The 22,629-nt window shown below is 37.3% G+C and overlaps 2 protein-coding genes across 2 annotated transcripts in view; one reads left to right on the top strand and one right to left on the bottom strand.

Moving 5' to 3' along the window:
* Positions 1 to 22,629, top strand: part of LOC127624804 (calpastatin-like) — a 711,053-nt gene that overhangs the window by 134,589 nt on the left and 553,835 nt on the right. The gene's annotated exons all lie outside the window — the stretch shown is intronic.
* Positions 1,877 to 17,586, bottom strand: LOC127624830 (cholesterol 7-desaturase nvd-like). Its single transcript, XM_052099781.1, has 7 exons — positions 16,960 to 17,586; positions 7,093 to 7,281; positions 6,691 to 6,869; positions 6,212 to 6,337; positions 5,730 to 5,849; positions 3,096 to 3,272; positions 1,877 to 2,714 (listed from the first exon to the last, which is right to left on the bottom strand). Exons 1-7 carry the CDS (start codon positions 17,378 to 17,380, stop codon positions 2,553 to 2,555), a joined length of 1,374 nt encoding a protein of 457 aa, XP_051955741.1. The 5' UTR covers positions 17,381 to 17,586; the 3' UTR covers positions 1,877 to 2,552.

Below are 22,629 nucleotides of genomic sequence, written 5' to 3'. Positions count from 1 at the left end.
AATGATTGCCATTTAATTAGCCTTAGAACCAAACAACTAAACGAAGATGCTGCGCTTATTCAGTTTACAGTAAATCCAATATGCATCTAAAATAATTATTATACACTCATAAATCATCTCATCCGTAGTGCCTACCGACTGTCACAAGGTCTGTCATAATTATCCTCACATTGAGTTGTGCCAGACACCACTGAAACATTCATCAGAGGAACAGTCTTTACATCCATGCACGATCTTTGAATGCAGATTAACGGCCAAACCTAACATATGGTGCATGTCATAATAGACACATTTTGTCAGCATGTTCAAATGCATTCATTAATGCCACTTAGCATTAAGAGACAGACATTAAATAGAACTGCATTTGACAGTCATGCAGCAGTGCCAGTTTGAGTAAATAACCATCACTGATGGTAATTTATAGCAACATGTCTAATTGCACTACCTACCTGCTAGTTATTTTGTGGACCCTAATTTCTACAGTGCGTCTGTTGGGTAATGGCAGGCATCGTTATCGACGAGCTTGGTGAATTAACTACTAATTAAGTGGAAACCTGAAAAGGGCTTCCAGCCATGTCCTGATACTGTAAACGAATCAAAGCTTGATAAGATATTACGCTTTCATTTCACTCAAGATTTAAGACATAGTGACTACAAAAGAAAGAAGAAAAAAGAAAGAGGTAGTAATATGATCATATAAAGTAATACTATTAAGTAATTGTAGAAAAAATTGTTTTGTACATTTTCTGAAGAGAATGTAAATGGTGCTTGCCCATGCTGAAGTTACCCCATGATACCAGGGTATTGTGGGTGGATGCCAGGTTGTTGCTTAGGTGGTTGCTGGTTCTGGGTGGTTTTCAGCAAATTACTAGGGCATTTCTAAGTGGTTGCTTATTCATTCAATGATCATTACATACCTGGCAAAGATCTCGGAAAACAACTGGAGCTGGATTATGGGTTATTATCAATTAAATCTGCATATACGAAATGGGAACTCTGTGTACTAGATCTGGTGCTTCAAAAGGATGTGGGTAAAAAAGGATTCTGAGATTTGACTCATTGCTTGCGGATGCTTTGGGGACTCTTCCGGCAGTTGAATCCCAATTATTGCAGTAAAATTAGACTAGATTAGCTGTGCAATCAGGAAGTTTAGCAGCACAGTAGAAAGAAAGTACAACTACTGACTCGTGATTGCCTGAGGCACTCCAACAAGGACAAAAGGTCCTTGCAATGAAAAAGAAAACAAATCACCTATTTTTTTACGATACTAACTTGAACAGACTTTTGCAAAAATACTGTATGCATGAGCTTACGTGTTTAAGTTATGGAGAACAAAAAACTAAAGTGCTTTTGTTTATATTTGTTGAGTTTAAAACAAAACAAAAACAATTCAACATTCCAACGTTTATAGATCTATAGAGATTTTAACAATGTGGAATAAAAACCTAAAACTTAATTATTTCTTCTCAAAATCAATAAGCTCCAAAACAAAACAAAAACACAGATAAAATGAGCTATGCGTCATTCCCATATTTCTATAAAGAGATTTTAACGATATGGAATAAAAATCTAAAACTTAATATTGCTTCATAAAAACAATAAGCTCAAAACAAAACAACACAACATAAAACAAGCTATACTCAAAAATATATTTTAGCCTATTTTTAAGATGTATCCATTTCAATTGAATAGCAAATTTCCATCTAATTGAATTGCCTAATCTTTAACAAAATAAAATGTATTAATCTTAAAATATGTTTTATTAATTACATTTTCTTCAAGACTATTCAATTCAATTAGATGGAAATTTGTTATTCAGTTGAAATGGATACATCTTAAAAATAGGCTAAAATATATTTTTGAGTGTATGCGTCATTCCTACATTTCTATAAAGAGATTTTAACGATATGGAATAAAGTTCTAAAACGGAATTTTGCTTCATAAAAACAATAAGCTCAAAGCAAAACATAACAATACAAAACAATACAAAACAACATAAACAAGCTATGCATCATTCATACATTTTTATAGATATTTTAACGATATGGAATAAAAACAATAAGCTCAAAGCAAAATTAAAACAATAAAAAACTAAACTAAACCTAACAAAAAACAAAATGCAACACATAACCCAAGCTGCTTCATTTGCACATTTATATAAAGAGATTTTGCAAATGAAGCTATTTGTCATTTCCACATTTATAAATATATATAATGTATATGGAAACAAACTTTCTTCAGTTTTGCTGAGCTTATTGCTTCACAAAACAATAAGCACAAAAGCAAAGCAAAACAATGCCATTCCCACATGACATAACACTTTTATTTTGCATTTGCATTATTGTTGTCTTTCCATATGCTGTTTATTCAAATTGAAATAAAAAAAATGCTCTGTAGTTTACTGTATTTTTGCATAATTCCCATTTGCATAATGATTACGTTTGGCAAATTTCTCATTTTTAAATATTAACACAAAATAACAGCTATTTACATCTTCAATCAAAAATAATTGGCCTTTTAGAAACCCTTATCGGTTGAACAAAAGCTTGTGTTCAGAAGTCCAGAGTGTCGTGCTGGTAGCGCAGTCTGGGGCTGTTCTCACAGTAGAACTGACTGAACCAGCGTCTGTGTTTCTGAATAGCTGAGTCTTCTTTCACAAGCATGGGTTTGGAGATGTACGTCTTGTTGTTCCAGATCATCACATCTCGTTCAAACTGTAACAGCAAAAACCATCAGTTACTGTTTGAGACAGCTCACACTTTGGAAGCTTTATCGTAACATTAGGAAATGATTAAAGCACTAGTTGGCTTTAAAAGCTTGGGATATGACACATAAGTCACATGGACTACTTTTATGAACCTTTTTGAAGCTTGAAAGCCAAGTCACTTTTCACTGCCATTGTATTGAAAAGAGGGACTAATGAAACTAAAGCGATTTGTGTGGGACAGCTGCATCTATATGACTAATGGGTCAATTTCTTGAGCCCTTTTAGTTTGCACTTTCTTTTAGACAATGTAAAGAAGACCCTTGAGCGAGTCTGATCGGACAGACAAGATATTTAAAATTACTAGTCTAGATCTCAGTGTCTGCATTACCTGGATGCACTCTGCCCGCAGAATGAACTTTGGTACCAGGGGAGGGATGGTGCTCTGGTAGAAGATGGTGTGTGATACACACTGCAGTAATGGCTCTATTGGAGTAACGCAGTGCATAATCACACCCCGACCCAGGAAACTGTGTTCAAAGAGCAGGAAGACGACACCTGGGCCCACCTACAAATATGAAATAATGCGTTTATGTGCATTTTCACTGGCAAATACACAGATTCAGACCACCATAATCTGAATTACTGTTCGTACTGGAATAATGCAACATTGTTGCTGAATATTTGCATAGTGTTAGTGAAAGTCTGCATCTAATTGTCACGTTCATTCGTTCATAGTTCATTAGTCTCTTTCACTTTATTATGTTGGGCATAACTATACTATTTGTTGTATTACATCACATATAATCCAAACAAAACATATATACATATTTGCCTTCATCCCAGTCAAATGTATGTACTATGGCTCTAGCACTATTAGTACACACTTTCCAGGTTTTCATCAGGTTTATTCACTATCACTATGGCAACATGACAAATTCTGAAAAGCGACACATCTGAAAAGGGAGGGAAAATGATGCCTGGGAGACGTGGTCTGCTGCACATACACAATACCAATTCCTGGATCTTACAAACTACAGTATAAAATCAACCTCTGTTATTTCTATCAAAGTTAAGATTTCTTGTGAAATTATAGAAATGTTTAATATTTTTGTTTAAAGCACAGTATATGAATTATCTAACCCATAATACAGTGACCCCAAAAAAAATGTCTTTGGACTTAAAACAAAATGTATGTAAAAACTAATGTCATAGCATTAGATAAAAACATTCTTACCAAGCTGTACTTATTTTAAAGTGAAACAGAAGCACAATTAACAAGCAACACAGTTCACAAAATTATATTAGGCTTTCAAACATTTTGATCCCAAGGACCACCAAGTAATACAATCCCCTTGCGAGGGACCCCCTCCTAAAATATATATATATTTTGTTTTTATATTTTAAATACAATTTAAATAATTAGCTTTTATATTGTTATTGTACTAAAGCCAAAATAAATGATTAAAATATTATCTGTAGGGATGCACCATAAGCATAAATCCAATTATATGAAAATCCAATGGCTTATTTAAAATTAATTATGTCAAATTATTCCATTGTATTAAGTTATAATAATTTTTCCTCTGAGTAATTTAAAGAAATGCCTACAAAAATAAAGGAAATCTGAAAAAGTAAAGCATGTTGAATATAATAATGAATAATATGAAATTGCATTGTTCTAACACAATATGTCAAATGTATTGTTTAGAACTGCTAAAAAAGAAGTGAAAAATAGCCCACCCCCCCCACACACACACACATAAAGCGCTGTTTTATTTTTATCTTTCGTTTTTCTATTTATCTTTCATTTTGGCTCTTAAAAGTGTGGCCTGTCACGTGTTCAACAGATCCAATTCATGTTTAATAGAAATTAAGAAATTAAAAATAGCTTTTGTACCTCTTTGTGCATTTTTAAAGCATAATTCCTAAGCAAAACTGTGATCTGATGACAAAATAAGAAGTGGCAGAATATTGGTATCAACCTATATATAAAATTATTGGCCGAAGCTTATCAACAAAAAATGTTCATAATGGTGCATCCTTAATTATCTAAAAAATATTTAGCCTACTTTGTACGCAGTATGTTGACAGCGTATATGTTCTACCAGACACTAGTTTGAAGACCCCCCGATTTAGCATGATACACATGGATGCATATTTTATGTACTATTAATCATACATAAATGTTTCCAATGTTTTCCACTTCACTTGATTCTATAACACACTACTCGTGTTTCATTTGTGAATAATTGGCGTTTTTGAATGAATCTTTTAAGTGAACAAATCGTTCAGTTTTTTCAGTCCAGTTTTTTCTATTTTTATTTTTCAATTTATTTATGGATCGCTTTATTTTTTATTTTTGTACAGTACTTTTGACAATACACATCCCTTCAAAGCAGTTGAATCAATGATTCCCTGACTCTGTGTCTGAACAAATCTTATAGGTGAACGGATTCAAAAGACTCGACTCACTGTGATGAATCAAATCCCCACCACTACAAAACTCGACTTGAGGGGACCTCATACATCGACTTAAAATTGCCTTCAGACCTGTTGGTTATTTGCAAAAATAAATAAATAAATAAAGCATTCTATAATTATTTGCTTGCAGATGCCAGTTGGTTTAGTGTTTTGTTATCTTATGCAATGACGTTCATGCATTTTATGTTACTTTACTTAAAATGTTGCTTAACTGTCCAAATACTTTTGGGGACCACTGTAGATCTGCAGTGAGTACAGCAATATTTCACTGTACAAAAATTATGAATCTCATTTGTAAACCTGAGGCATCCCACACACAAGATCAGATGTTTAATAAACATAAAATCATGCTTTGTGGGCAACTAATTATTTATCGTAACAGCAAACAACCCTCAGAACACAAAGATCACGACACCGCCGTTGTCTGCAAGACAATCTGTGAGGTACATTCCATTCTGCATATTCACTGCAAACATCACTGGGCATGTCTTATAATCTGCACAGCTCACTGGTGCCCTCTAGGGGGCAGTCCAATCACTACCTGTCTTGCCAGGACGTCCAAATCAAGAAGAGGCCAGTGGCGACCAAATACAGTTAGAGCGTGTTTCACCAACATCTGTGAGCAGTGTATGTTTGGCTCGGGCTCTGGTTTCCACTCCACCTGGCAAACGGAAAAGACCTGGGTGAACATTCTACTTAACATCTCCTTTAATGTTTCACAGAAGCAATATAGTCATATGGGTTTCAAACGACTTATACGTGAGTGAATGATAACAGAATTGTAATTTTTGGGTGAACTATTCCTTTATAAATTGACCTAAATATAATGCTACACAAAGACAGTTTAAGGAAGTAATATGGCAGTACAGTAGAGCTGTGCATACACATTATTGCTCCATTTTTATGGTTTTATGATATCTGCATTATTCATTTTATCTTAGCCAACGCATAATTTGCCATAGCACAATGCATCTTGGTTTCAGTGACATAAAGACATAAAACTGTTTGTGTGGGTATTCAAACCTTCCAGTCATGTCGGATGAACTCCCAGGTCTTGCTGTTAGTGTAGCGCAGATCAACTCCACTGACGATACCTGGAGTGTGCAAATGAGCCAAGTGTGCAATATCTGCAGCGTTCTCTGGAATCTCCTGCGAAAAGTGTGATTTACTGTAAATTACTACTAGATACAACTAAACCTCTACAGACACAAATATGACTGCTTTTTACACAACTATCTGGAATAATTGATTCTGAATGGTCAATTCCAGCATTCTGAACCGGATTAGTAGCTGTGATTTCCAAGAAAGTTTCATGCCTCTCATATCACTTTGCGGTCTCTTTCTTCTCACATAGCATCATGTAAACAAAAATCAATATTCCATGGCCATTTACTTGTTATTTGGAAAGTATGCCAGATATTTCAAAATTATGACAACAAAGTTAACATCTCTGAGCAAAATTCCATAATAGAATAGAACTGAAATAGTGGAAATAGTATCACCTCAATATGTGCATTAATAAAGTGTTCGGTACGTCCGCGGTAAACCCATTCCCCATGGGTGATCTCACTCTGTTCTGGGACTCTCCAGCTGGGCTCTATCTCATCACAGTGATACCACACCAGAACCAGCCCGTTGATCTCACAGCTGGGCCAGCACCGAACCTTCGCAAATTCAGGCACTAGAAATCCATAAACTTCTGAGTAAATATGTCTAATATTTTAACATATCACTAGCTTCTGAACAAACTAGGTTTTTAGGTATGCATTAAAATATGCCATGCATCCATACATCTATTAATCTATTAGAATCATTTATTAAAATAAAAAATGCCTGACATCTAAACAGACATTGCATCTAGAAAATAAAAATGCTGTCTCTCAATTTCCTCTTGGATCAGTTACCTTTGTCTGCATAAGGAATCCTCACACATTTTCCATCTACACCACGGAACTGCCACCCATGAAAGGGGCATTCGATGCAACCCCCGACAACTCTCCCCCCCACAGCCAGGTTGGCACCTAAATGTGGGCAATAAGCATCCACCACATAGGCCTTGCCATCCTGGCCACGAAACACTGCTACCTGCTGTCCTGAAAAATAAATAAATAAATATGTGAATAAAAGGAGAAACAAACATATAAAATAAAATATCTTTAAACATTTTTGTATACTATATATTTATTTTATCAATGCCTATATTATATATATATATATATACATATATGTATATATATATATATATATATATATATATATATATATATATATATATTATAATATATATATATATATATATATATATACATATATGTATATATACAGTATCTCACAAAAGTGAGTACACCCCTCACATTTTTGTAAATATTTTATTATATCTATTCATGTGACAACACTGAAGAAATGACACTTTGCTACAATGTAAAGTAGTGAGTGTACAGCTTGTATAACAGTGTAAATTTGCTGTTCCCTCAAAATAACTCAACACACAGCCATTAATGTCCAAACAGCTGGCAACAAAAGTGAGTACACCCCCAAGTGAAAATGTCCAAATTGGGCCCAAAGTGTCAATATTTTGCGTGGCCACCATTATTTTCCAGCATTGCTTTAACCCTCTTGGGCATGGAGTTCACCAGAGCTTCACAGGTTGCCACTCCATGATGACATCATGGAGCTGGTGGATGTTAGAGATCTTGTGCTTTCGTTTGAGGATGCCCCACAGATGCTCAATAGGGTTTAGGTCTGGAGACATGCTTGGCCAGTCCATCACCTTCACCCTCAGCTTCTTTAGCAAGGCAGTGGTCGTCTTGGAGGTGTGTTTGGGGTCGTTATCATGCTGGAATACTGCCCTGCAGCCCAGTCTCTGAAGGGAGGGGATCATGCTCTGTTTCAGTATGTCACAGTACATGCTGGCATTCATGGTTCCCTAAATGAACTGTAGCTCCCCAGTGCCGGCAGCACTCATCCAGCCCCGGACCACGACACTCCCACCACCATGCTTGACTGTAGGCAAGACACACTTGTCTTTGTACTCCTCCTGGTTTCCGCCACACACGCTTGACACCATCTGAACCAAATAAGTTTATCTTGGTCTCATCAGACCACAGGAAATGGTTCCAGTAATCCATGTCCTTAGTCTGCTTGTCTTCAGCAAACTGTTTGCGGGCTTTCTTGTGCATCATCTTCCTTCTGGGACGACAGCCATGCAGACCAATTTGATTTCAGTTTTTTATCTGAAAGGGGCAGTATCGGAGTGAGCCATGGAACGTCTCCAGGTTTATTCGGTAAGTGCCATGGACTGTTATTGTGAAAGAAGTCTGGTTGAGAAAGGCCTGGCCTGTTTTCTTATGTTTGAAAGCCCAAATGCAGGGAAATGCTCCACTGTGAACTACACTGAGTTCCTACAACTACTGTAACATCAAATAATGTAGATAACTCCTAACTAATGCGATTAATCATTAACTAGTGTGGTTATATGGCGTGTAGGACAATAATTCTCAATCAATACACAGAGAAGGAACAAAAAAACGAGGTTAAGTTTGAGAGTAGACAATGTGGTATTTTACACCTGTACTTTGTAAATGACAGGTTATGCCATATTATGTGACGAGTGAGTTCCAGTTTTTTGGTATTACTTGCCAGGGAACATAAATACTTGATCAAATGTTTACTTTGAACCTTGCACTACAGTTCGCTTTGGATAAAAGTGTCTGCCAAAGTATAAATTCGAATGAAAATGCAATACTCAACCTATTTCATGAGCTAAATGGGGCAGTTAATAATTAAGTAAAAAAACATATAATAAGTGTGTCAGTTAATTATTGTTTTTTGGCCAAGTTGCATTTTTTACATAGCTAGTCCAAGAATAGGCTTAGCAGTACACTGTAAAATCCTGATCTGCACAATAATTTAGTCTCCCCAGGTTTACACCTATATTGCTACAAAACTCCCTTTTTGTTATGCTGACCTGAGGAGTTTGATTTGCCTGCAATGCAGAGAGCCTGAAAACAAGCTGCTTGTCTCAGATGACACAATTAAACAAGATTCGCAGTGGAAGACCACATGTTATTGATTTGAAATTCTGTATAAACAGGTGATGGTAATAATTAGTGAATTGGTGATGGTAAAATATTAGGTGATGACAATAATATGTGTGGAGATAGCATTGCCGATTTCTTATCATTCACATGGTTAAGATAAGGGTAGGAAATTAAAAAAGGAGAATACTGTCATCATTAACTCATACTCATGTTGTTTCACTCCCACATATATATATATATATTTTATTTTTCAAATCAAATACATAACTCGCTAAATGTATGAATAAATACATAAATACCTCCTTAGGCCAAAAATGGAAGCACTAAACAGAGAAAATACAAAAAATGATCAAACTGTACCATATATGCAGCAACTAATATATCAATTCTAAACTACTATTACCATTGTTTCTGCTGTACACAAATACTGAGCCGTGCACATCAGAAATAGTTTGAAGTTTGCTGAAAAATGCTATATTTTATTTTAGATCAGAAAACATCCAATCACACATTTACAGCTTTTCAATCACGTGTTCTTCTAAATATAATCAAATGTGTTGATTCAATAAGTTTGCAATTATTTGAGTCATTGGTTCAGTCATTTCATATAAGAAATGAATACAAAGAAACAAGAGAATGTTTAATAGAGTTATAGTCAATTGGGCATTGATTTCATTTGTTGAGCAACAAACAAACATATTGACATTTAAGAAGAAGGTCCAGATGACTAAAATAACTCTTCTAGACATTCAATGATTTCCTGGAAAACTGGGAATCTTTACAGTAATACGAAGAGGTCAAAGCCCATTTCCCAAAATGTAGGCCCTGTATTTATATGGATTCAAAGCAGTGTTTGGCCTGTGCAAACAAATACAGTAATTCCAACAGGATCTAATTTTTACAGTGAAATATGGCCCTACATCAGCACTGCTGTGATTCGGTTGCAGGCAGATGCAATGCTGATTTAGGGTCATATAGCATGATTGCGAGTGTGATTTTACTTATATACAACAGTTCAATGAACAACATTTTTTTAAATGTGGAAAAACTAAGTACGGTCATAAAAAACGCATTTGTGCATGGAACTACTTTATTATGCGACGGATCAGAATCTGCCATTGCTGGGTCAAAACAAATGACGCGTCCAAGCCTCCATTAGTATTTCAGAAATGTCACTTCAGAAATAGTATCATGGCTTGTGCTGTTTCTAACAAGTTATTGGATAAACAAGGGTGGATGTGTGTGTGTGTGTGTGTGTGTGTGTGTGTGTGTGTGTGTGTGAGAGAGAGAGAGAGATATGGAGCATGTGCAATCACCTTTTGCCACTCCCAAGCAGAGATGCTGTCAGCTTTCTGAAGATCAGCTTTCTCAGTGGAAAAATTGCATCCAAGCAGGGGTATTTCTCCCTATTTCACGGTAGTCGGTGCGCAAACATCGATCACTATAGAAACCGCAATGTCCTCCACCATCGTGTAATTAATTAGTCTGTTGTGTCTCTCAGCTTTGATGAGCCGTAATGCTGAAGTTGTTTGTTTAAAGCCGTTTAAAGCTATTTCCTAGCTTTAGTAGTGTAGTAGTAGTAAGGGTAGTAAGTGTAGTAAGCAATCACTAAGAGCTGTTTTATGTAAAGTATTCACTTCACTACACCTAACTGGCTCATATTACAAACAAAAATTACATTTTGCCACCATGTGCTGGCTAACATATGTAATGTAAAAAAAAAGACAAACCTTTACAGATCTGCACTGCTCTTACACTTTAGTTTAGAACGGCACAAACACAAGCGGAGTGATACACACACAGTGAAGCGTCGGAGTGCTGATGGTGTCAGACCATTGGTGCTCATGGAACGTTTCTCGTCCAATCAGATTCGAGGACCGGAACTAACTGTTGTATATCATACAATAACCATTTAATAAAGTGCCATTTATAACAACAAAACTTTATTGTGAATCTGTATCTTTAACTACTCTTTGTTTTATGAACAACTAATAAGTTATTAGACTCTTAGAAGAAAAGTTTCTACACAGTGGCCATTTTTATATGCTTGCAGACTGATTTAAAGGTGCAGTAAGAAATTTTAGTCGTTTTGATAAATTGTCACATTTTACTAATTTCAATGCCATTCCATCTCTCCGTCTCCAAAGACATGTCTGCAAACAAGATGTGAGCAACGCTTTTGCGTCATTGTTACTAAACAATAATATTCAGTGGCAAATCTGAGATATTTTACAAAATACCAGCCATATTGGTTAACAGATAAGCAGGGTTGGGAAACAGTGGGGATTTCTTTAAGACTGCAAGGGAAGCTCAGCTTCCCCTATAATGTCAACAAAATAATGGTCAAATATGTACTATTGTGTAAACAATTTATTGACTAAAAATGCGTTAGAACACGTTCATCTCGAAGACGAGTTCGTTCAGAATCAGCTACATTACATATAGCAGGTCGGCTAACTCGATTTACTTCTCATACATTCCCGTAGCGTCAGTGCATTTCCCTGTTGAAGCCGAGTGTCCATTGACTTCAATGGGGCTGCTCTGAACAGTTTTTTTCAGTGCTCCGAAAATAGACGGTCATTGGATAAATGCTGCGATTATGTCCCGCCCACGGACGCTCAGCGTCTCTGGGGGTGAATGAGGAGTGGGCTGGCCCGGACTCCGGGCTTCAGCGTGATGATTGGAGGATCTGTCGAAAGACTGCATCTCCTTTTGATTGACAGCGAATCTGTACTATAAGAAGTCACTGAAGCTATTTCAGCTCAGTCCCATCGCGGATTTCTCAAGTGTAGTCGAAAGACAAACTGCTGCAACCTATTTCTTTATATTTGTTTGGCGAAATTGCTAGTCAATTTGCATAATACATTTCACACAATTATACACAACATTCCTTGTTTCAGTTTTACCAAGTTTAATATATTTTGTTTTAGAGCGTTTGTTCGTTCGTTCGTTCATTCATTCATTCATACAGTAGGCTAGGCTAGCGTCGTACGGGTGAAACTGCGCACGATGGCAGACGGTGCTAATATTGTCGACCTGATTTTGGCGAAGCTATTTGAAAGTCTTCCTTACGAGGAAAAAATTTGAATTAAACAGCAGGGCAGATCAACACCTAAGATTGATTTAGTGCAAAAAATAGGGTAAATAAGTTTATAATGTAGGCCGAAAATGAGCTTCCCCTCTTTGAAAGACCAGCAGCCACCACTGGTTGGGAGGGTTACTTTTGAAATGTATTCCACTACAGATTACAGAATACATGCTATAAAATGTAATTTTTAACATTCCGTTAGATTACTCAAGGCCAGTAATGTAATCTAAATACTTTGGATTACTTCTTCAGCATTGGTAGATTTTTTTCACTTGTTTTGACTATAAAAATACACTCTCTGAAAAACCCAAATATCTAATGCAGTGTTGTTTCTAAAACAAGATCAATCAAACTGATCTTGTTTTAAGGATTTTTTGATATTTTTACAGGAACACAATAAAAAAATACTTATCAGAAATACGATTTGTGCCCTAATATCAAAGGTCTTACTAGAAAAAAGAAATTATGATCCAACGTGAATTTTCTTGATAGAAAATGATGATCGTGTCTGGTAACATGTGCATGTAAAATGGCTAGAAATAGCATTTTAGTTTAGCGTAAAGCTGACAATTTACACAAGGTTTATTTCTATTTCTTCTGCTCCAAACTTACTTCAAACTTACTTCTCTGTCTGCTCGTATGAATGTAACACATCATAAGAAAGTGTTTCACCGCTGTTCAAATGCACTTTGGATTGCGTCATTTATACATATAAGTGTTTTCCATCTGAAAGAACTAAATATTAAATTAAACAAATGACAATAAAATACAAAGTAATCTCTTCAGTAATCAAAATACTTTTTGAATGTAACTGTATTCAAATTACCACTGATTTAAATTGCAAGTGTAGTGGAACACAGTTACTTATATTTTGCATTTTAAATACGTAATCTCATTTCATGTATTCTGTTACTCCCCAACACTGCAGATAAGGCAACATTACACTTCACTGCGATAAAGTATCCACATTTGGCTTGTGGTGGCTGGGTTTACAGTAATTGGTTATGATCCAGCAAACACATACAAGACATGACCTAGGTGACAAAGTGGTCAAAGAATGTTTAACTGGGTGTCTTTCTCTGCTGCTCAAAATGTTTCACAACTCATCCCAGTGACTAAATTCTTAACTCAAGAAACAAATGTGGTGTTTGTCACAATTTAACATTTTCAGGCTGTTACTGGCATCGTTGGAGAAGCAACAAATCCACAAAATTGTACCATTTTGAAAATTTGAAATCAGATTGCTTTACCAACAAGTCGATACATATGGGCTAAAATGGTTGTCTGATTCATTAAAGGAATAGTTCAACCAAAAAGTAAAATTCTCTCATCATTTACAGTATCACACTCATGCCATCCAAGTTGTGTATGCTGAACACAAACAAAGATTTTTGGAAGAATACCTCAGCTCTGTAGGTCCTCACAATGCAAGTGTATACCTAAATACAGGTACTAAATTTGTCAAACGCACATAAAGGCAGCATAAAAGTAATCTGTATGACTTCAGCGGTTAAATCCATGTCTTCTGAAGCGATATGACAGGTGTGGGGGAGAAACAGAACAATTTTCCAATTTTTACTATCAATCTCCACTTTCACTTTTACATTCTTCGTTTGTTTTTACCGATTCAGATTGTTCGTGGATATCGCCAACTTCTGGGCAAGGATTAGAAAAGTCATACACATCTGGGATGGCATAAGGGTGAATAAATGATGAGCGAATTTGATATATATATATATAAATATCACTATAAAACCCCAAAAAGTGAATTCTCTTCCAGGTATTAGGACTACAAACTGAACAGCCATATAAAGTTTTTAAATCTGTTACACACATCAAGGAACTGTAAGGCTTAACACATTTTCTCAAATTGTCCAAAATCCCAGATAACTAAAGCCATATCCACACTAATACGTTTTTGTTTGGTAATGCGTTGATTTTGCCACATTCATGCCTCTTATCCATGCCAGAACACCGTTTTCAGAAACTGACTTTTGAGAAATCCCTATCAATGCATTATTTGGCATTATACATTGACATCAGGAAACAAAAGGGAGTTTTCAAATGAGAACAGATTAGTATTTTGACCTGAAAAGCACAAGTTATCAAATCCGTTATTTGATATTGGTGCTATGAGATATCTAATCAATAGTTTATTTAACTTCAGGAGTTTCAAGCATAGCAATGAAAGTCAATTAAGTCTCTAACTCAAACTCTCAAACACATGCTGCTGGTTAATCGGTTGCTTTGTGATTGACCGCTCCGTTTTTTCAGATGGTAGGAGTGAAAACAATATTTGATTGACTTGATGACTTAGGTCCTTGCGGTTGGACCTTGTCTTCATGTTTGTGATTTTCTCGATGTTGAAATAATTGGTGGTTCCAGCTTTAAATTTTGATTGGACGAGCCATGCTGTTTTAAGGATTATAGTTGTCCCTTCATTTTTGTTATTGTCAATTATCCAGCTTTCTGGACATATTATCGAGGGCAATGAAGGGCATTACAGGCTGAACAGTCTCCAGGTAGCAAAAACACAACATAGTTTCTTTTGTATACCAATGACAAAACAATAAAGGTTTTTGTTTGATGTTTTCATTGAAAACCCAAAGGCCTTTGCAACATGATAGGCATCCCACAGCAACTCAGCTAAGCAACAGACACTTAAACATAACAACAACAACAAAACAAAAAAGACTTGTAACAAAAAAGAAAAAGTTGCAATGACAGTTCTGCACATACAGAAAAACATATGCCTAGTCTTTACCAGCCAGTTTAGTCTATTACAATGTGGAACTCAAGCAAATCCCAGTTATGGAAAGTTAGGTCTCAAGGGGCTCTAAAACATTCTATAAATTATTATTTAAAAGAACAAATATTCAATTTAGTCTCTCAAATAATGAGATCATAAAATAAAATAAATCTTTTAAAAATTAGATTTTTTAGATGGATTATATAGCATGCACACCACAAGTCTACCCAAAAACGGAATAAAGCTAAAAAATGAAAATTTGACAGTCATTATTCATCCACCCCTTTTTATTTACCAGATCCATAGGGTCTTTCTCTGTCCAAAAGATGGGCATGACTAAGGGGATGTAACATTTGCGACAGCACTGCTGCATTATCGATCACAATGTCTGACTTCGTTTCCGTTCTTGAAGTGACCTAAAAACCACATGCTTGCAAAACTGTGAATGGAGAGCTATTTTAGTCTCGGATCTGCGTATGCGATGCACTCGAAGGGAGACACATGTCAGAAAATGTGCAGGGAGTCTCACGAGGAAACACTGACTGTCTGGAATTCATTACCATTTTTAACTGTTAGGGGCCGTTCACGCAGAACACGTCCCTGCGCGCTGTTTTTCCATTTTTTTCCTATTAAAGCATGCGCAAGACAGTTGCTCTGCGTCTCGCGCAAGTAGGCCTATGTCGCGTTTTTTAGACGCTGGGTCGAGTTAAAAGAATCCGATAAATAAATAGAATTGAATAAAATAGAATTGTTCTAAAATATAGAATAATTCTTATAGAATAAATATTCGAATCAATGATCATAATAATTATTATTTTTATTTTATAAATAGTATTATTCTATTCGATGAATAATACTATATTTTAAGCACAAGGACGTTTTTGGTGTGAACGGCCCATAGCTAAATGGAGCGCAATGGAATAAAACAGGATGCATGGCATTCGTAACGCGCTTGTAAAAGTTGAACTAACGCAGTTTAACGCGCGACAAAAAAAAAAAAAAAAAAAAAAACAAGATTATATATTTTTTATTAATTTTTATTTTTTATTTTTTGAAGATTATACCATTCAATTTGATGGAATTTTGTTACAAAATTGAAATGTGTAAATAAAAAATAAAAAAAGCACAACTTTTTTTTTTTTTTTTTTTTTGTGTGTTCCCAAAACAAAACAGATTTTTTTTCCAGAACAGAACTTTAAGTGTATTTTTTAGACGAATAAGTTTTGGAACATTTGTTTGAGGTTTTTCATAATGGTTTCCCTAACGTTCCCTTAACCTCTAAATTCTGGAAAAAATTCTGCAACCAAACTGCAACGTAACTTCAACAATTAGTCTAAGCCATGTCTCTCTCTCTCTCTCTCTCTCTCTCTCTCTCTCTCTCTCTCTCTTTTGTTTTACTGTTCTTTATAGTTCGTATAAAGTTGTCACAGAGAAACATCCCTACAACGTTCTGCATGTTAGTTTATGGTAAAAAATATATATAATAGCAAAATAGGCCTATACAATATAAAACATAAAAATACTATTTACATAAGGAGTTGGCTCCCCCCAAAAATAACCAAATGAGAACCACATTATAATGTCAGGGGAACGTCCCTTGTGGTTGTAGTGCCTTGCATTTATGCTTATTTCAATTTAAACACTATAGGCTATTACAGTATTATTACTTTAACACAGTAAAATAGGCTACTCTATTACAATAACGAGATTCCCTATTTTGTATAAATTACAAAAAGTCGTTAATCAAAAGTAAGACGTACACCCCGTGTGCTTTAAGAAGTTTCAGTAGACAGTGATCAATAAATGACATAATAAACTGCGAGTTTTCCCGGTGACGTTATTTTGTCTCACCTGCGCAATTAAATCTGGCCTGTCTTTAGCGGCTGTTACCTACCTAGCACAGTCACACTCTTGACATCTCCTCTCTCCAGCATGTGCGAATCTAAAACTCGGTACCATCCGTTCGGATACACCGGGGGTAATTCTCCAGTCTTGCGCCTCCGTCGCACCTCGTTGGCCGCCTGCGCACGTGAGCGCCCGTCCTCCGCGATGTAACCCACCTCATCCACACCGCGGAGCAGCTCCAGAGGCGCGAATATCAGTCTATACAACCAGCCCATCGCCAGGAGGAACACACCAGCAAAGATGAATGCTGCTGCCCGCGCTGGGGCTCCGGCTAATCCGGTTCTGCGCCATAGTTCTGGGTATTCCTCTCCGAACAGCGAGTCTGATATATCTTGGACGTTCATGACGAAAGTGGCGATGAGACCGATCGCGACCGCCTTGACCATCAGCGATGTGCGTGAATTCTCCATGACGGATGCACACACCTGCACTTATCCAGTCTCACTAACTGTCGCACTGTAACACACATGCACACACTCCTATATATATATGTATTGTAAACACACTATTACAATCACTGCTCTTAATCCCTCCTTCCCCTTCTAGGTTCTATGCAGACGGATTGTGATTTTGTTTGTTGTTGCATTTTTTCTAAGGGTGAGACTCGTAGCAAATGAACGTACGTAGCGTTCAAGAACGCCGTGGATACTGATGCAGCGCTTTGATTGACATCCGAGAGGACACGCCCACACGCCAGGTGACATACAGTATCAGCGTGATAGAAGTTCAGTGCAGGTGAGTAGCCTATAGCAAATATAAATATTATGAGAGGTGCACTTTTACCTCATGGGCAAAGTTCATAATTATTCAAACATTTCGCCATTTAGATGATGGACTGCTGATTAAGTGAAACCCTCTTGTTCTGTTGACATGTATGTTTATGTTCCCAGAGATACCAATGATTAAAGGAATATTCCGGGTTCAATACAAGTTAAGATCAATCAGCAACATTTTTTTTTTCAAGTTGATTACAAAATAATATATATATATTTACTCTCTCTCACTCACACACACACACACACACACACACACACACACACACACACACACACACACACACACACACACACACACACATATGTTTCTCCAATAACTTATTATATATATATATATATATATATATATATATAGCCAGATAATAGATGCAACCTCTGGAAAAAAAAATGCTTTGTACATTAAAAAACAGCTTTTACGTTGTTTTATATTTTAATAATTTGTAATTAGGATACATCTCCACTTTATACAGAGCACCCCCCACTATTTTTAGAAGCACCCTCAGTGATTTTGATCTGGAACTGGGCCTGCAACAAAGCATATCATTTTGTGAACTGCTGTGCAAGACGTTCAATCAATATACAACAAAAAGAGGACATAGCCTAAAAGTAATTACAGGTTTTAATTACATGTCATTAGTCACTTTTACTCTTAATTAATTCAGCCCCTTTCTCTCCTTGTTGGATGAGATTACTGAACTAAATGAGCGACATGCCTCTCCTGTGTCAATCGGTCATAATAGGCTCGTATGAGATGAGCAAGTGTGATCGCTTTTCATAACAAAACGGACAAATTACTTCTCACCCGCAAAAATAAGGACTTTGCCTATTCTGCTGCATTGTGCTTCACGGAAACCTGGCTGAGTGAAGCGAATGCCAAAGGTCATCTCGATCTTGACCCTGGTTTTACTGAGGGCCACATCGAAGCGGTTTTGTGGCCCTGTCTGAGGGTCAGGATAGGGGGTTAGCAAAAACCTCTGGCATACATAACCCCTGTCTCCTACCAACAGGCCATCAAAAAGCCCTGCCATAGAAAAGGGAAAATTGTGTAAGTTTTGCTGTGTCACAATTAAAATGAACACTTTAAAGTGTTTTGTACGGTAACAAATTTAACTTGCCTTCCTCAAAGCGCTGACACAACATAGACTCATGGAAAATTCGTGAGTCATGCACTGAGCCAGGCCATTTGGAATCCAAGCTTGTGGTCATGCATTCATGATCACAAGTCATCTGCAGATGAAATGTACAGTAAATCATTATCCTATCTGTTAGTTACTATTAATTTAAAGATTGATCTAAATTGCAAATAAAAATCATCTCACATCCCTACCTGAACATTAAGGCTGTGAAAGGACTTTCTGTTCACATAATCCGCCTTGTGTTCTCCTAGAGCTGTGGAGATGGCAACATGTGTGCAGTCTATTGCTCCAATGACTCTAGGGAATCCTATCATAGGAATAATAAAACAAAGAAATAGGCTACATATTTAAAACCATTCTTAACATCTAGCTACTGTAGACTATTGTATAATACATTTAAGTGCTCTAAGTGAAATCTGCTTTTTGAAGAAAAAATACCAACTGAATGTGAAAGGTTAAATTTGTTGATGTCACCCTATCAATATATCTTACCGGCAATTTTATAAAAGCCCTCTTTTATGGACATGGTTGATAAATGTCCAGGGAACACAATGAAGCTATTTATGTACCCCTGCAGTGCGAGGACCACCTTGCGAATGGTTCGACAAACGGTGTTTTTCCCTAGATTCTCTGCATCACTGACCTCATACAAGTATGTTCCACTTGCAAATAAACACAACGCAATACATACCATTTGCAGTACAGTAAGTGCATGGCTTCGATGAGTCACATTTGTTATGTGCGGCTCAAGAAGTTTGCAAAGATAAGACAATCCATCCGTGGAAAATCTGTATCTTTCATAGAAGTAAGTATCAGGAAAGTCAAGGGGATTTTGTCTGTCCCTAAAAACGCTTTCTCTATGAAGTGCTCGTCTAACAATTTGCACGGAGATGTCCACAGGATTTGGAAGAAAAGGTGAAGCCATTGCAACAGAGAACAGAAGCTGGGAATTAGTTACGTCACCTATATGTTTCTTTGCTCACAGCTGATTGGTCAAACTTCAGTCTGAAAACTCGAATCCAGAACATAACCTGCCCCGGACCAGGTTGGCCGTGGAGCTTTAGTTACTATGGCGATGAACACTGCTAATAGCCAAACCACTTTCATGGTGCCTAAAACCCAGGGTTGGCGCAAACTAAACTGAAACATACCTGGCTAGCCAACTAAACCGGCTTCATGGTATAGGCCCCTGGACTCACTTATTATTTTTCTTGGAGATTTTAACAATAAAGGATACATATCGCTCTGTCCCTCGAGCAGTTTTGGGACTCTCTGATCACTGTCTGGTTCATCATCTTCTGATCTACAGGCAGAAACTAAAATCAGCAATACCTGTAATAAGGACTCTATAGAGATGGCCCAATGAAGCAGAGCTGGATCTACAAGCCTGCTTTGGCTGCACTGTGTTTTTTAGACTGCAGCAACAGACCTGGATGAGCTCACATATACTGTGACATCATATATCGGTTTTAGTGAGGATATTTGCATTCCAACTAGGACTTATTTAACATAAAACAACAACAAACCATGGTTTACAGCAAACTCAGGCAGCCTTGTCAGGCCAAAGAGGATTCTTACAGAAGTGGCTATACAATCTTGTACAATCAGGCCAAAAACAGACTGACAAAGGATATTAGAGTGGCTAAAATAAACTATTCTGAAAAGCTGAAAAAATAGTTTTCTGCAAACCACCCTGCATCAGTGCAGAGAGGCCCAAAAGGCTTTACTAACAACAAGACACCATCTCCCAACACCTGAATGTGTTTGTAGATTTGTAAAGCCCAGTCACACACCTCACACCTGCTCTGACCTTCACAGTACACAAACATTTACACCTCCTGCAACCACCCTCCTCCCCTCTCCTGCTACTCAACCTGCACTTAAGATCTGTGAAGAGGATGTGTGCCAGGTCTTCCGGTAACAGAAGACAAGAAAAGCACAGGGCCCAGATGATATTTCACCCACGTGTCTAAAATCCTGTGTTGACCAGCTGGCCACCATCTTCAGCTAGATCTTCAACAGATCATTGGAGCAGTGTGAAGTTTCCTGCTGCTTCAAAAACTCCACAATCATCCCTCTCCCAAAGAAATCCAAAATCACAGGACACATCCCTCTGACGTCTGTTGTCATGAAGTCATTTGAGAGACTGGTGTTGGCCCACTTGAAGGACATCACTGACCCCTTCCTGGATCCCGAGCAAAACAGGTCTGTGGATGATGCAGTCAATATGGGACTGCATAACATACTTCAACATCTACACAGGCCAGGGACTTATGCAAGGATACTATTTGTTGACTTCAGTTCGGATTTTAACACCATCAACCCTGCTGTCCTATGGACTAAATTAACCCAACTCTCTGTTTCTGCCTCTATCTGTCAGTGGATCACCAGCTTTCTGACGAACAGACAGCAGCTGATGAGAATGAGGAAATTCACCTCCAGCACCTGTACGAGCAGCACTGGTGCCCCTCAGGGATGTTTGCTCTCCCCACTACCCTTCTTCATGTATACAAATGTCTTCACTGCCAAGGACCCTCTGTCAAGCTCCTGATGTTCGCAGACGACACTACTGTCATCTGCCTCATACAAAACTGAAGTTGAATGGCTGGCTCACAGGTGCAGTCAAAACAACTTGGAGCTGAACACGCTCAAAACAGTGGAGATGATAGTGGACTTTAGGAGGAACACCCCAACATTGACCCCGCTCATCATTCTAATCAGCACTGTGGCAGCAGTGGAGTCATTCAGGTTCCTGGGCACTACCATCTCACAAGACCTGAAGTGGGAGGAAGACCCATATAGACTCAATTTTGAAAAAGGCCCAGCAGAGGTTGTACATCCTTCGCCAGCTGAGGAAGTTTAACCTGCCACAGGCACTGCTGATACAGTTCTACCCAGCAGTTATTGGGTCTGTCCTCTGCACTTCTATTACTGTCTGGTTTGTTTCAGCTACCAAGTCAGATATCAGAAGACTTTAAAGGATTGTTCGGATTCCTGAGAGTATAATTGGCGCTCCCCTACCCACCCTGCTAGAACTGTACACATCCAGAGTGATGAAAAGTGCTGGTAAAATCACTCTTGACCCCATTCACCCAGCACACTTCCTTTTCGGCCGGTGCTATAGAGCACTGAGCACCAGAATAGCCAGTCACAGGAACTGTTTTTCCCTCGGGCCATCCACCTCATGAACAGTTAAAACTGCCCCAAATACTCTCTTTTTGTCAATACAGCCTTGTGCAATATTCAATCCATCCATTCCTACTTACAGTATATCCATTTTTCATTTATAATCTTTAACATATCCTACCTCTTCTTCAATACATTACATCGCCTGCACATAACTGTATATCTGTACATAAAATATTTGAACAAAATGATTGCTCTATTGCATATTTCTCTTTTATTTCTTATTTTAATTTTTTTATGTCACTATATGTATATATGTTTATTTTTGTATGTATGTATGTATGTATGTATATATGGTTGCATTCTCTTTGCACTGGAAGCTTCTGTCACCATGACAAATTCCTTGTGTGTAATTATTCTTGGCAATAAAGCTCATTCTGATTCTGGTGATCACACAGGAAGTCAGCATGCTGTTTCCGAAAGTGACTCACTGACATGCCTTATCTCCCATTGGTCATATTTGGAACGGGTCAACAAAAATATTTTCCCTTGTGGTATGACTGGTAGCGCATTGCATCAGTTACACAGGAGACCACAGTTAACTCTCCATTCAAATGAGAA

This window comes from Xyrauchen texanus, chromosome 31 (assembly GCF_025860055.1).
Source record: "Xyrauchen texanus isolate HMW12.3.18 chromosome 31, RBS_HiC_50CHRs, whole genome shotgun sequence".
Taxonomy (NCBI): domain Eukaryota; kingdom Metazoa; phylum Chordata; class Actinopteri; order Cypriniformes; family Catostomidae; genus Xyrauchen; species Xyrauchen texanus.
The sequence above is the reverse complement of the archived record's forward strand: the minus strand, read 5'-3'. Positions and strand labels throughout refer to the sequence as shown.